Here is a 15,905-nt window from a genome sequence, read left to right as displayed (position 1 = left end):
TCCGAGGTTAGCGCTGCCCATGGGAGACGCACAGGGAGGCTCTTCCAGCTCCCCACTTCCTCCCCCAGTGCCCTGCTGGCCACTTGAGCCCACTGCCTGAGTCCAATCCCACAGCGCTCGTGAGCTCTGGCCAACAGGCACTGCTCGGCTGCAGAGCAGCAATTTGGAAAATAAACAGGAAAGACGACAGTGAGAAGGAAGAAGGTGAAAAGTCTCCCAGCTGAATTCTTGGCTTGGGGGCCTTGGTTGGTGCTGTGCAGGTCAAGGACCCGACTGCTTCAGGACATAGGTGGGGGGTAGGGAGGTGTGGGCAGCAGCATCCCCAGTCAGGGAGAGGCAGAAGAAAATTACCCACGGCTGCCACAGTGGGAGGCCCCACATCCCTCTCTCATCCTCCCACCCCTACCATCTTGGATCCAAGACGAAGAAATATGTGGTACCATGTGGTTCTCATTACCATGCTCCCCTGTCCCCTAAGGCTCAGATAAACCAAAACTGACTCCTCCCAGAGACTGCTGGCCACCACAAGGGACCCCTGCCCACAGCTGCCTTTTGCCCATTACCACCCACCTTGTGCCAAGACCTTAAGGCTCACTGCAAAAATGAAGTGGAGGAGAGTTCCTACCCCAGTGCTGGTTTGTAAGATAGCAGCTCGTGCCAAAAGACATAGGAAGTGTCCTGAGTTCCCAACTCAGAACGAAAAAGGGGCCCAAGGGCCACGCTAGACTAAGCAGAACCAAGGGAATACACAAAATGCTTCAATGAAAGGTCATTTCTGTCCCGATCCATTCAGACTGGTCTTGTGTTTGGACTCTGATTCTCAGTAGCTGCTTTCTACTGGTATCTCAGTGGGATTGCCCGAGATCACATTTCATCACTGGTTATCTCCTCTCTCAAACTGAGCACCATGGACATGAACACACTGACTAGGCACCCATGTACCATCCGGTGACTCTCCACAGAGGGAGGGGAAGGGGAGTGGCAGGAAAACTAGTTCTAAAAGGGAGAGGTACTTAGAAAAACTAGGTGAGATGCCTGAGCTCAAAAGCTAAGATATTTGCGAAAGGAGGAGGTAATTCCTGGAACCTGGGCATCATCACCTCAGCTTACCCTCAACCAGGCCTCTAGGCTGAGAGGTCAGTTCTGTGGGTGAACATAGGGTTTCCTGTATGAATAGAAGGGGAAAAGCTTGGCTTTTTCCTGCTCTAGCTCGTTATCCCCAGTTAGGAGTGCCTCACGACCTTCACGCCTTGGGTTCTAAGGGTTCAACGTTAGCCTGGGCCGAGGAGCCCAAAGTTAAACTCTGGTGGCTACGAGAAGCTTTTTCCCAATCTTCTAGAAACACTGGGGAAATGACTCTCCAAAAGGTTTTTCAGACAATCTCAAATAACCTTTGGTTCTGAACAGACCCTCTAGAATGCTATGAGCCTGGGCAAGTGCCTCTGGCTTGTTCTGGTCCCAGCTCATATTTTGGGGATGCTCCAAGAGCCCACAAAATCCTATGAAAGTTAGGATGCATTCTTTACCAAGCAGACACAAAGCAGCCAGAGAATATGAAACTGTGTCCAACAAGTCCGTTTATGGCTCTCAGAATGGTGGCAAGGGAACCTCTCAAGCAGCTGTAATGTGATTAGTGAGCAAGGATCAGCAGTTGCTGGGTGACCCACTGGCCCAACCCCACAGAAACACCACACACCAGGAAAGCAGACCCCTGGCTGGAGTCTGAACACCAGATCCTAGCTTGGGACAGACCAGCAGTGGCTAGTTAGAGGTATGTACTCAGGACCAAGGCTCACTCACTTCCCTACAGACATGCATTCACTTACTCCACCAGGAAAGGAAAAAAATAAGAGTTAATTTACTTTTTATTGCCTCAGAATTCCAAGGTTTAATGTAGCTGTCAGTTTGAGTGCAGTGCAGCTGCTGGCCGATACAATGCAGCCCAGGCCAGCCCAGGTGACTGGGGAAACACATTTCACAGAAATGAACCAACACACACTCTTGGCTGGTTGTTTGGGGGATATTGACTTGGGGAATCAGATTAACCCTTCAGGCTGAAGTTGTTTTCTGCATACAGCCCTAGAAAAGCAGCTTCAGTCCAAGGAACTGAGAAGCCCTGGTGTCAGACAGACTAATAGGTTTCTGTGTTCTTGAGCTTTTGGAGTTTTTGCACACAAGGTGTCATTCAACACCTGAAAGGTTAAGGTGTGAGATAGGTGAGCAAGTTATACCACAATATATCTCCTTCCTAGAACTCAGAAAGCAAGGAAGATCTGCCAGCTTTATAGGGAAGAGGTCAGGTGAGAACTTTTTTGCAAGTTCCATCCAGGGCGGGGCCAAGGGAAGGAGAGTTTGGAGAGTGGAGTGCTAAGGTCCAACCAGGGCTCAGGCCATCCTTCTGGCAAGTCTAAGGAGGACGGAGCCCTCACACACCCCTTCATATTTTTACTGGGGGAACAGGCTGACTGGTGATTAATATCAAGTACAATGACCCCATGTTACAAGCCTGCAGGGGCCTGTGAAGGTGGCCATTTCCTGTGTAATACCAGCTTGTTTAAACACTAACATTCAAACTCCACAGCTGCAGAACAAACCCGGAAAGAGTTGAGTGAGAAGAAGCCCTGCATTGTGTTTCAGAGCTATGGAAGATCAGAGTTGTGGTACAGATGGGAAACAAGTTGGGTCTTTTGGTTCCTGGGATGAGGAGCTCTGGAGATGTAGCCAAGGTGGCACAGAAACTAGACACAAGGAAGCTGAAAAAGACAAAGCCTGTGGACTACAGAGACAAAGGGGAAAGACAAAAGGCCACAACAGGAGACATGCTCATAAGATATGCAATATGCACCTTTAAAAACCTGTTTGCCTATGGACCATTATGTTCCAGCCCACAACTCTCCATAGGGGGTTCAATGGCCAACATGAGACCATTGTAGCCCCAAGGACTTCCCACCCAACCGGAGAAAACTGCAGGTGGTGACCAGCTAATAGCAGAAATGGACCTGAAGGAATCCAACAGGGCTGGCAGAGTCAAAAGGATAGTACCTGGGCTTAAATAGCATAGGAAGCCCTTAAAAGCTGAGATGTCAGGCCAACTCTGTTTTCAGTGGGCTGAGGATCTTGTCTGGTATCAATGCTAAAGTAGCTCAACAGGTTCAGGGATGAGGTGGAGGTGAGGGTGGTGGGAACCTATGCAGCTCTCTGAGATTAGGAACTAGAGTGTATTTTCGATGCCACCACAGTATGAAGAGGAGACAAGGCTGTCAGAGATCACTGTTTTAGCAGTTAAGACATGGGCAGCAAGATATCATCCTCCGAGAATAACAGCTGTATATTAGGTGACCACTAAAGAATATAAGACTCAGTAAAAGATAATCCCTTCTGCCTTTCTACTTTATACAAACAAGTCAACTTGGGCCCCTGGGAGACTGTCCAACTTAAATGAAGTCTGCCCAATAGGGCAAATTGAATTCTGAAGCGCAGTCACCCTGCACTATTCCAAGAATACAAACTTCTTCATGTTCTAAGCAGTGCAGCTGGAGCCCTATGGCCAACGACAGGTCACAGTAACCTCATTCCAGGATTTCTCAAGTACCTCTACTGTGCCTCCCTCAGCTTCTATCTAGGTCAGTGCCTTGTTTGATTGCACTTTTCCCAAGCTACGTTCAACACGTATAGCCTCTGTTGCATCACTATGGTGTGTTAAACCCATCAGCACTGTGTGTTTGGGAAAGAGCAGCCCCCGGGGGACCTCAGCATCTCCACGGCATGAGTGGAGCCCTCGGTGGCCTCCCTGGTGCGGATTCTCACGGTTCCTGCCTCTCTTAAATTTTTAGCTGTAACCACTCCAACACGTCTTCTTAGTTTAGCACACACTGGACCCAAATAACCTCAGCCCAGAGCTGGAAAGTGCTCTCCCTGGGGTCAGCTGCTGTACCCTGTTGGGGTCAGACTGGAGCCTTAGGCCAACACCCCTTCCTCTCATAAGTCCTGTGAGAGGAGTTGGGAGGGGACAGAGACTCCTGTCGTGGGAGAGATCACGTGTGTCTCACACTCAGCACTTGGAGGAAGAGGAACCCCCTGGTGCCAGGCTGTAGTGCTGACGCCCCAACCCGGAGCCAGGGAGACTGGGTGGGGAGCCAGGGTAGCAAAGGGGCTTCCCACAGTCACCACCACTTCCTTCAGGGAAGTGCTGATGGACCATTACTTAGTGACCTCCTAAAATGCCCTTTTGGGAAGACGTATTAAGCGTCCTTGAAGGGGTGGCGATTAGACTTGGGATTAGTTCTTATTCCAGACCTGCCCTGTGAGGGTGAGTGAAATAGCTGTTTTTCAACTCAAGAATGTCTATCTCATCTACAGGGTCAACACATGTAGGCTCCCTGAGGAAATCAGCTTACTGCATACTCCCTACACATCCCCACGTCTCCCTATGTGACAGCACTCACAGGGCTCCCTACAAGCCTTTTCCAGCATGCTCTGTAGACTATACAAGACAAGGCATGGAAAGTAGCAAGTCCAGGAATTTCTGGAGGTTTTTTTTTTTTTTTTTTTTTTTTTTTTAACAGTACTCCAATCCAACAGTGTGATAAATGCATCGGAGCTACAATTAGGAAGATATATAGCATCAGAATGCGAAGGTCTGGGCAGCCTGGTGAAACGCGGGCTCTCCAGAGCCCCAGCTATGTTTCCCATTATGTAACCCTGGTCATGGGCAGACAGCCAGACTCCAAATGAAAAAGAGACTCTGGCTTGGCACTGGTTCTATTTTCCTATCCTCATTCGGGGTCAGCGCAGTGTCATACAGCTGCAGAGAAAGCTCTGGGGATTAAACCTGGGAAAGCCTCCAAGACCAGGACCTGGGTTCAAGTACCAGCTGAAAGCAATAAACCAACTGCCACAGCTGGGCTAGGTTTGGATGTTCTCAAAGTCCCCTGACTCTTTCACTTACTGAGAACTAGAGATCAAGATGAGGGAAGATTTGGCTTCGGCAGAGACTATGAAATGAGGTAGGCTGTCCCGCTGCCCTAGCTTGCCAAAGGTCTTGGGATGTGAGGGGTCACTATGCTTAGGCTCATGAAAGCCTGCTGCTCTGCTCCTCTCCATCACCTGACAGTCATGGCTTACTTCACGCTCACTTGGTAAAGTGGGGAGCAGCTACCTCTCCCTGCTAACGAGAGGCCTAGTGCAGAAACCACGTTCCCCACTCCTCCCCCACACCCCACAAGTAGATGGTCCCTCCAAACACTGTGGTCTGTTCTAAACAGACCAAAGCACCCTACACTGTCTTTTACAGCAACCCAAGGCAACTTTCCACACTCTGCTACAATCCTCTGCACCAAAATCTCTTGGGATGTAAAGCCATCCTATCACAGCTCCTAACAGGTACAAATGGGAAGTCAACCTACTTACATGCTGACTCCAACACACATACCTACTAATGCCACTGTGTGGGAAGGCACGAGTGGCCCTGAGATCCTGCCCTTATCACTCTGCAGTGTCATCACCAGCCGAGGTGTTCCATATGTGTTAGGTGGCTACTGCCTAGGGAAAGCAGATGTGACTGGAAAGAAGAGGAATATGGGCAAAAAAGGAGAGAACCAAGGAGACTTATGATGAGCCTTGGAATTCCCCGAAGAAAGCTTTGGAATGATTCTCTAACTGTACAAGGAAGAAAGGCAACGAAAAGAAAGGGAGGGAACAAAGGGAGCTACATTAATTAAAGGTTCAAGTGGGTCAGGGAGATAATTTGGGAGTGAGGGTTTCTGGAGGAGAGGCAAATTGAAATGTAGGCTATCTGATCACCTTATGTTAGGATCAAGGATGGATCTGTCTTTGTGGAGAACAAATACAGGCAAAAACCAAGGAAAACATGCAAAGGAGAGATGTCAGGTAGAACCCATTTCCTTCCTAGTCTCTTGAGTGCATTTCTAAAACCTCCAAAATGAAGATCAGCACCTGGACCTTAAGAGTGCCACAGGGATTACTGTTCTGACATCTGCAGAACTATCTGGAGTGTGTTATTCCCTAGGGCCTTAAAAGAAAAGGCTCCAGAGTATGAAAGATCAGTGAGCATAAGAGAACCACCATACCTTGCCAATCTCTCCACCATGGTATTTACTCAGTGAGTGTTAGCCAGCTATAGGAGAAACTGGACAGGAGGGAAGTAAATTCTCATTCCACTTTTCCAGCACCTGACAGCTATGAGGTGGGGCTACCCTCAGTGGTGGGCAGGCCAGGTTTGCGCTATCCAACAGAGGCCCCAGCCCTCAAACCACCATGCCTTGTGGCCAGGCCCCAGGACAGCAAGAGCTCCTCCTTTATGCTTAAACTTGCATTCGAGACAACCAGCTGCTAATCCTGGTTGCACAGACAGTGCAGAAGGGGACTCCATTCTCTACCACACTGGCTGCTCCAGCCTAGACTGGATTCATCAGTGGTGCCCACTGCTCCAGGAACTTGTTTACTAGGCAATCAGATTCAATATTATTATTTGGTCAAATCTGCTCTCCCTGTGAAGAACGGTCTGAAAAGAAAAAGCAAATTTGTTCAAGTGTCCCAACCCCCTCTGCCTCTCCGTGGCCTTAGAGGTGAGGCCTAGCTGGGGACGGCTGTAGCTTGGACCACGTGCCCAGCTGCAGATTGAGCCCTTGCCCAAAGATGGGCAGCAGCTTGCATATGCCGGCAACGGGCCATTTGCTACAGCATCCAAAGAGAAAACAGACTCGGCACCTCAAGCAAATGAGGCCCAGCACTTCCTGCGTGAGCTTTCTATTTCCTCAGCCAAACAAAAGCCAAAGGGAGTGACAGAGGGAGGAGGGATAAAGGGAGACAGGTCACAGAAGAGCGTTAACAGGACTGATGGCTGGGATATGGATAAACAGGGGCTGGGTGGACCATATCTAAGGGACCTGTGGTTGTGAGGTGAGGTGACCCAGAGAAGGCCCAAGCTCCAGGGACAGATGGTCTGCCTCCCCACCCCCCGAGAGGAAGGGAGGAGCACTCTGTGACCCCTGTGCATGCTCAGAAGCAGTGGCTTCAGATACTTGGAGAGCTGAGCCCTTCCTTGTCAGTTTCTTTCCAAAACTGCAAATTGCCTAGTCGGCATTATAGATTAACAGCCTGAAAAGTCTGAGGCTGTACATGTTAACTCTTTAGGGAACACTGCTGGGAAACAGCTACCCCTGGTCAGCAGATCAGTCCATTCCTTTGCGTGGCCCCAGCTGCCCCATTCAGGTCTCAACCCTGGCTCAGAAGGCCTCAGCCTGGGATACATGTTGGGAATCTAGGAAGGTTCACAGGAGAATGCAGAGAACTGTCTGATGTTGTGAGCATCACTCACACAGTTACAGAGCTAGAGCTGGAAGGGAACTGAGGAGAGAGGGCCTGACAGTCCAGGGGTGCTTCCTGATGTGAGGAACAGGGAAGAAATTTGAGGAAGAAAAGGGGGGAAAGAGGCAGACAGTCCACACAGAAAGGTCAATAACTACTGGCCAGAAACCTCTGCTGCAGCCTTCCCTCTGTGGATCACCCATGAGTCTAGAGGGACTCATGTGGGCAGCACCCAGCCCAGAGAAGCGCCCCTCTCCATTCCCAGAAGTGCCATCGGCAGCAGCCTAGGTCTCCATACTCTACCCTCCAGTGTGTGCCCCTCCCAGAGAAGAGCAGTGGAGAAGAATGGTGGTGTGTTGGCTAAGGACGCTCGCTCCCAAACACACACCCTCCCCCAGCGCAGCGCCCAGAGCTCTGAGTATGCCGCACCTGCCAGAGACCACAAGACAGCACGGGGTAGGGGGGCGAGAGAAAGAGAGAGGAAAAGAGAAACAGAGAGGCAGAGGCAGAGGCAGAGGCAGAGGCAGAGGCAGAGACAGGGAGAGAGAGAGAGAGAAAGGTGGAGAGAGAGAGAGATGGACAATCAACAGAGCTGACCAGAAACGGGCATCAATATGCACACGCGTTAAGAAACTACTGTGCAAACGTGAGCACACGCAGTGACGCTAACACAAGAAAAGAACGGGACGCATGGGAACATAGATATACACCAAGAGCTGGCAAACTTTCTGTAAACAGCTAGAGTAAACATTTTAGGCTTTGCAGACTATAACGCCTCTGCTGTGACTCCTCAGCTCAACTGCTGCAGTGTGAAAGCACCCATAGACAAAGTGTAAACAAACAAGCATGGCTGTGTTCCAGTACAACTTCATGGACACGGAGATTTGACTTTTCTAACAATTTTCACAAGTCATGAAATAGTAGTCTTTTGATTTTTTTTCAGCCATTTAAAAATGTAAACCGTTCTTAGCTCATGGGCCATAGTTTGCTGACCCCTGATACAGACACACACAAACCCCAGAGGCAGATAAACAGAGGCAAGCAGGCAGGAACAAGCCAAGACAAGCAGAGACGGGCAGGCAATAGGTGAAGCAGGTAGGGAGACACAGGCGAGGCAGGCAGAGGCAGGTAGATACAGGCAGACCCTCATACACAGAGATTTGCTTTCTGACAGACAGATGCAGACCTACGCGCAGAGACACAGTCACGGACAAGCAGAGACGCAGACACACGCAGTCCTGAACACAGATATTCAGGAACACATGCAGACACTCCCACAGGACACAGTCACACACACAGACACATGGACAGGACTACAGCACACATGCACTGACACGGACCTACAATCAGAGAGAGACACAGAGAGAACATGGAGATGGACAGAGACACACACTGAAAGAGCCCCTTCGTGGAGACGCACGAGCCCTGCAAAGAGACCACCCCCCCACCCCCAAGAACAGAGAGACACAGACACAGATACGGACACAACGCAGAGAAACATATGGACACGTATACATGGACAGACATGGACGGGTACACCAAAGACCCTTAGACAGACCCCTAGACAGACAAAGGCCCTCACACTCAGACACAGACAGACAACCAGAGCCAAAGAGGCACATACAGAGATAGAACCCACACACAGATATGGACGTAAGAAACAGCCATGCATGGCTACATAACTATGTAAATATAATATACCACTGAATTGTATACTTAAAAATGGTTAAGATGAAAAATTTTGTTACAGATGTTTTACCACAGCTTTTAAAAAGAAGGAAAAAAGTCACACAGACACATCCAGGTGGACACACACACTCCCCAGACCGACACACCTCACAGCGACAAATGCTCTGACAGACAGCACACTGACACCCAGAAACAAGGAGATGGGAAGTGACGTGAACAAAAGAGAGAGGTGTGTGCAGTCACCCTCCTCATACATCACAACGTGTGAGAGGAAGGCCCGAGCAGCAGCATGCGTAGGACAGCACAAGCAGCAGCAGGACGAGAGCACGACGGATGTGTGGAGACAAACTAGAAGAGACAGGAAGAGATAAGGCCTCTCCTCACGCCACCGACACACGGCCAGACTCGAGAGGCCGCTACAGAGACGGTGGGCACGAACAACATGAAGTGAGAGCGAGAGAGCAAGGGCAAAGACAGAACAAAACAGCAACTTCGGAGTGAGAGAGGAGGGCAGACTGAGGAGGAGGAACGGGCCGGAGAACAAGGGAAAACAGCCTAAAACATCAGGGGACAAGGAAGGTGTTCAAGGAAGGGGAAAAGTAAAGTTCAAATGAGGAGGGACGAGACGAACAAGCAGGTGGCGGGTGGGAGGACACACGGAGGACCAGGAGGGGAGCCGTGGGAGCACAGGCGGGCCGAGGTCAGCAATGCCGAAAAACGAGCGGGCCGACTCACTGTGAGGGCAGGTCCAGGGACGTGGGCGGAGGGTTCCAGGTGTCTGGGTAGCCGAGCATCCAGTCTGACCAGACTTTCACACTGGGGAGCAGTTCCTTCAGGTCCGGGACGAAGGAAGACACTTTGATGTCATCTTGGTCATCCTCATCCTCAGGAGAGGACAGCTGAGCTGCAGAGGCAAAGGGTGAGAACTGGGCCTAGGTCTGCTGTGGCCCACGAGTGAGGCCTGGGGCGCTGGGACGGCAGCAAGCTCTTAGGGAAGGGAGACCAAGTCCACAGGAAAGCTGGGCCCAGAAGCGGAGGACAAGTGCCAGCACCTAAGAGGATTCTGAAAAGCAGGACAAAGAGAGAACCAGTGCACTGGGTCTGCCCCTGCAGACAGCTGTTTCTGCTCCACCTGTGGCCTGGCTGAAGTCGCCACTCTGGCCTCTAGCCCCCCCCTTTTAGCTTTCCTTCAGCACAGCTCTGACATGGCACCAGGGATCCTGCCAAAACGGCATAACCTGAACTTGACCATGAGGAAATATCAGACAAACCCGAACTGTAGGACATTCGACAAAGTGGCCTGCACACTTCAAAAATGTCAAGGTCATGAAAAACAAAGGAAGACTGAGAAAGCATTAAAGAAACCATTTAATTCCAGATTGAAGGAAACTAAAATGGACACGACATCTAAATTGCAATGTGTGATCCTGGAGTGGGTCCTATACCAGAAAATGACTTTTTTTTTTTTTTTTAGGACACTGATACAAACTCAATATGGTCTGTAGATTCAACAACAGTACTATATCATTGTTGGCTTCCTGATTTTGATAACTGCACTGTCATGTAAGGGACTGTCCTTGTTATTTGGAAATATTTAGTCAAGTATTTGGGGGTAAAGGGCTAACATGTCTACAACTTACAATCAAATGGTTCAGGACAAAAATAATAATAAGCATAAATATTTGCATGTGTACAGAAAGAGAGAGAACTTAAAAGGCAACTATGGTAAAATGTAAACAAATGGGGAATCTGTGTGAAGCGTATGTAAGAATTCTTTGTATTATCCTTGCAACTTTTCTATATATTTGAGATTGTTTCAAAATAAAAAGATACCCCAACCCTCCCTCCAAAAAAAAAGCAGCTCCAGGGTCTGGAGGCACCCACAAAGTCGAAGTGGCAGAGGGACAACAGCATGGCCTCAATACACACCAATACTGATCCAGGAGCTGAGAGAAAGGGGCAACCTTCAGCCCTACCTTATACGGCTCAGCAATCAGGCTTAGATTTCTAAGGGCAGCCTTAATGGATATGGGGACACTGCTCAATGCAAGGGCTAAAAATAGCCCCTGCTCTGGTTCAGTGAGTCTCACAAGGTGGCTGGTCCACAGTGGTTACAGCAATCACCAGTACCAGACAAAGAGGGACATAGAGATAGAGGGGGGAAACGAAAACATCAATTATGAACAAAAAAGGAAACGCTCTTTGCTGGTTTTCTAAAGCTGCAGGAACCCGCAGCAGCTTTTAGGTACAGTGAAAATCTTAACTACTAGAGAAAGGGGGGAGGGGATAGTTCCCCCAAGGACAGAGGGCCACAGAGGTACACAGAATGCAAAAGGAGGCAGGACTAGTTAGGTGGGCAGAAGGAAGGGGGGTACTGGGAGGAGGAAGAATGTCAAGTAGAGGGAGGAGACGCTGGAAGGCAGCGTAGCATCCTGAACTTGTCTGGACAGGGCCCAGGCAGGGGAAAGGCCATCAGTCAGGGGGCCCCTCATCTCCTTACCTTTGGCAGACTCCTTAAGTAAGCAGGTGCAGCGCCGCACCAGGAGAGAAAACATGGCCAGGCCCAGCGCTGCCGCTTGCTCCTGGATCACAGAGCGACACTCCTCCGAGAAGCAGTCTGAGGAGAGGCAAATGACACTCCATCAGTGCCCTGGGGGCCAAGGGCTACTCTTCCCTACCTCACTAGGTGCACATACTCGGTCAGGTCACTCGGCTCCCTTTCCTCATCTGAGACTGGGGCCAGCAATATTTCCTCCCTCAAAGGATAGCTATAAGGCTAAATAAAATCATGAAGCACTTACCGCGATGGCTGGTGTATGGGTAAGCGCTTGATAACCTTATTATAGGGACCCCCTGTGCAAATTCTGCATCACTTCCCCAAGACCAGGGGCCCCAGGGTGGACAGTCCGAGCCAGAGCTGCAGGTCACTGTACTTAGTAGCCTACTAATAATGTGAAGCTATAGTAACAAGAAATCATATTTAATTAACTCAGTCTCTCTAATGTATAGATAGCAGGAGTACAAACATCAATTAAGAGAGGAAAAATACGAATTTAAATTATCTTCTTGAATCACCAACTTTGGTTCCATCCGTACCTCCTGTTAATCCTCCACTTACAAATAACCTATTTTCACTGAATGAGCTCATTTTACATAGGAAAATGGGCATATAATAAGCACTCAGCCAGAAGTACTTTCTTTTTTCTTTCACAAATTCTTTCCCCTAGGGCTAAAAAATAAATCTGGCTCCCAATACCAGCACCTTCTGCCCCTCACTTTCTCAGCCTGGTTAACTTCCTTCTAGCTGCAGGTCTCAGTGAAAGGAGCCACCTTCATGGTGGCTAGAGCCATTCTTTGGCAGAGGCGACAGACACACTCTCAAACCGTTGTCTGTACCTCCTGCTTGTCAGTGGACTGCCCTGATAGCCACTTCACCCAGACCTGAAAGGAATCGGAGACAAACAGAAGGCAAAAGTCCAACTTGCAGCCTCAGAGGAAGAGACACCGAATACACGCACGAGATGAAATCGGGCGCCCGGTCACTTGCTCTGGCAGCAACTAATCTGTTAATTCCCTCTGTAATACATGAGAACTCTCTGAATCTCCAAGTGTTAAAAGGATAATTAGCCACATGTTTGATCTCTGTGCCTGCCTGCATTTTAACCTCAGTAGCCAGAGGAAAGCCCTCTTGACTTTCTCCTCATTGACACTAGTCTTGTCAATGGGGCCTAATTGAAGTCTTTACTCCAGGAGATGCTACACAACCACAGTTATTCCAAAACCGCCCTAGCCACAGGAGCAAACATGATTGGAGTATACAAAGCCAGCCCCAAACCACTTTAGAGAACCCTGGGAGTGAGAAGGAACAGGCTGCTGCTCAGAAGATCCCAACATATGAATAGCATCAGTGTAGCAAAGTATTCATCTATTGTGGCTTTCCTGCCATCCCTCCAGATGCCCACTGGTCCCAAATGTCACCCTCTAACTTTCCAACCCAACTGTGGCAGGCAGTAAGGAAGTGGTAAGAGTCCACGCGATTAGAATAGGTCACCACTCTGATTCTTCTTCTGGTAAGACCCCAAACCTCTGCTAGAGAGACCAAGATGCAAGCATCCAACAACCAAGGGGAGAGAGTGTAGAAATCAGGGAAGGGGAAGATGTGCAAGCCATCCTAAAAAAACCTTGCCAACTTCTCCCCTCCACCCCTAACCAGGGGCAGCAGCACTGTCTGTACGGCCCCAGCTGAGCCTAAGCGCTTGCCAGGCACTGCCAGCAGCCTGCCTCTAATTAGCAATGAGGCCGGCCCAGACTGGGGCAGTAAGTACAGAACAGAGGAAGCTAGAACAGGAGAAGGGGAGGCCACATCTTGGTAGCTGACATTAATGTCCCCTTATCAACTGGGCATCTTAGGCAGAAGTTACCTGCACACAGAAGGTCCTTAAAAGGCATGAAAGGGGGTGTCTTAGCTCAAAGAGACTGGCATTTTGAGAAGCCCAAGACTACAATAAGATACTCTCATTAGCCCGGATAAGGTTAAGATGGGCAAAGGGAGATTACTTTCACCAAGCCCATTCCTATTTTTATGACAAATGGCAATCTCAGGCTAGGCTATTTCTCGAGCGAAAGTTTGGACTAGGGCTCAAAGGGGGAGAACAAACTGCTTAAAAACAATGACATTTGTGGCCTCTGGGGAGTCCAGGTTGGCTCCCTTTTTAAGCCTCCTGCAATAAGGTCTGGGGACCATGCAGGGTAGCAACAACGGGAGCGTCTTTGCTGTGAGTGCAGAAGGGCTCAACTACCTCTCAGAGCAGCAGCTGAAAAGGCAGCTCCATGAATGCTCTGTTCTTAACCATGGTTATGGCACCTTAAGCCTTTACCTCTTCCCGCCTCTCCATAAAGGGCCTGTCAGTACTTCCTGCAGTGGTCTGGGAGTTACAAACCAGGAAGCTGTTCTGCTCTGATCAGGCAGGTGGTGATATCACAGCTCTATGGGGGTCAGAATGCCTAGGTCTCAGTCAGTCTTCTGGCCACGTCACAGAGAGCACTTTTTGGAAGGCCTGTCCTCCTCCACGGCTCCATGGTACCACAAGCACACACTGAGCATCTATGGTAAGCTTTACCCTGTGCTGTGTATTGTGGAGAACACAGCCACAAATAAAACACAGTCCCTGCAACCTTAGGATCTTTCAGTTGGGTGGGGAAAAAAATTGCTATTTACCTAAGTAACCATGGCAATGCAGACCCAGTGCCTCCAGTGAGAAATACATTGAGTGTTATGGCATCTTCGGAGATACTCTTTGCTTTACTTAGGCTTTTGCAGGCTAGAAGCCCTAAGATGCCACTCCTTGAGAAGTACTGATTCTCATACAACTGAGTAGGGAAAACAGCAGCCAGATTCCCAGAGCCCACCAATCTGGGGCTAGAGCTAGGGAACTGGCCCGAGGCTTGACAGATACCCACACATATCCCCAGAGTTGGGCTGGGCCAGACCGACAAATGATGTGGGGTGGGGAAGGAAAGAGCATTGTTTGCCTTGGTATTTGCCTGGGTTCCTCTGGCTCGGTGTCAGGTAGCAGGAGGCTGACATGAGCTGAGGAACTCATTAACACTGTGAAACAGCCTTTCCCCTTCTTTCCAAAAGCAGGCTTGCTCAAGGGTTTAGGGGGATGGTTTTGGCTACGCGCAAGTCAGACAGAAATGTTTCTTACCAAGAAAGTCACCTGAGGTCTGAACTTGATTCTGCCCCTTCTTCCCACATGCTCTTGGACGGGCAGGTGACCACAGCTCCCACTATTCCTGTGCCCAAATACCTGCTCAGGCAGAAACAGTCTTCTCACTCCTGTGTAACAGGGAGACTTTCTCATTTTTCTCAGAACATATTCATGGAAAACATAAACCAACTGTCGTCAAAGTTGTATGAAATCAGGAAATGGAGCGGCCGGGAGAAGGCTGCCATGTGGCCGGATGTTATGTATTTCTAATTAGTGCTATACATCTTTCAACAGCAAGTGTCCTTCTGCTGGGAAACACAACACACTGCCCTTGTTATTGTAACTGTCAGAGAAGTGCTTAAACAGATAATCTCCAGGAAAAGTGATAAACACGTCCCCTCTCCCACCAGTGTGTGCGCGACGGTGCTGCCAAAGCAAAGCTGTGCTTGACGGCTCCAGGATGGCAAAGCATCCTCCTGCAGGAAATGGGAATGAGGCAGGAGGAGGGGGAGAGGGGAGGGGAGTGGGGGAGAGGCAGGCCCACCTGCCGGGACCCTCTACGCCCAGCCAAGGGACAGTGGTTCAGAACCATCACTTCTGATCAACTCCTAGGTCAGGGAGAGATCTGGAGGAAACTAGTACCGGGAGGGATGAGGTTTGGCTGGTCACAGAAAAATCCGGCAGCACTGAGACAAGCAGAGTTTCCCTGATGCGCACAGCCAGCTTCCTGGCAAGACGATGAGAAGAGCGCTGACGGGGAGGCACAGGACGGATGACACAGAGCTCTGGTACCCTGAGAGCAACGGACGGATTCAGCAGGCACTGGGGTCCACTAGCCGTTTCGGGAGGGAGAACCAACTATTTGCTCGGCTGCTTCACTAATAGCTGGAGAAAAATGCAGGCAAGACCACTTATTCACGGACTCGCTCCCCACCGGCTCCTCCCAAAGACAGGAAATGAATGGTCAGTCACCTCCAAACTAACACCACCTGGAGGCGATTTGCTGGCTCTTATCTTTCAGACATAAGGCTGCTTTTCTCATGAGTCAGTCACCAGTCAGACACAGGGCTGGCACAGTTCCTGAGCAGCCCACCAAAACCTCCTAGTGTACAGGAAGTGGGCAGTGAGAGCATCTTGCAACTGCTGCTGTTTGGGCTACAGAGTTCCCTGTGGCAG

The 15,905-nt window shown here is 49.8% G+C and overlaps 1 protein-coding gene across 6 annotated transcripts in view; it reads right to left on the bottom strand.

Moving 5' to 3' along the window:
• SMG6 (SMG6 nonsense mediated mRNA decay factor) overlaps positions 1-15,905 on the bottom strand; it is a 226,478-nt gene that overhangs the window by 113,161 nt on the left and 97,412 nt on the right. For all 6 annotated transcript variants that reach the window (XM_060646929.3, XM_060646932.3, XM_060646930.3 and 3 more), the window contains 2 exons: positions 11,519-11,635; positions 9,754-9,922 (listed from right to left, as the gene is read on the bottom strand). In XM_060646929.3, the coding sequence (XP_060502912.1) occupies positions 9,754-9,922; positions 11,519-11,635 (286 nt within the window). The remainder of the gene's footprint in view (positions 1-9,753; positions 9,923-11,518; positions 11,636-15,905) is intronic.

This window comes from Panthera onca, chromosome E1, assembly GCF_046562875.1.
Source record: "Panthera onca isolate mPanOnc1 chromosome E1, mPanOnc1 haplotype 2, whole genome shotgun sequence".
NCBI lineage: Eukaryota > Metazoa > Chordata > Mammalia > Carnivora > Felidae > Panthera > Panthera onca.
This window is presented reverse-complemented; position numbering and strand designations above follow the sequence as displayed.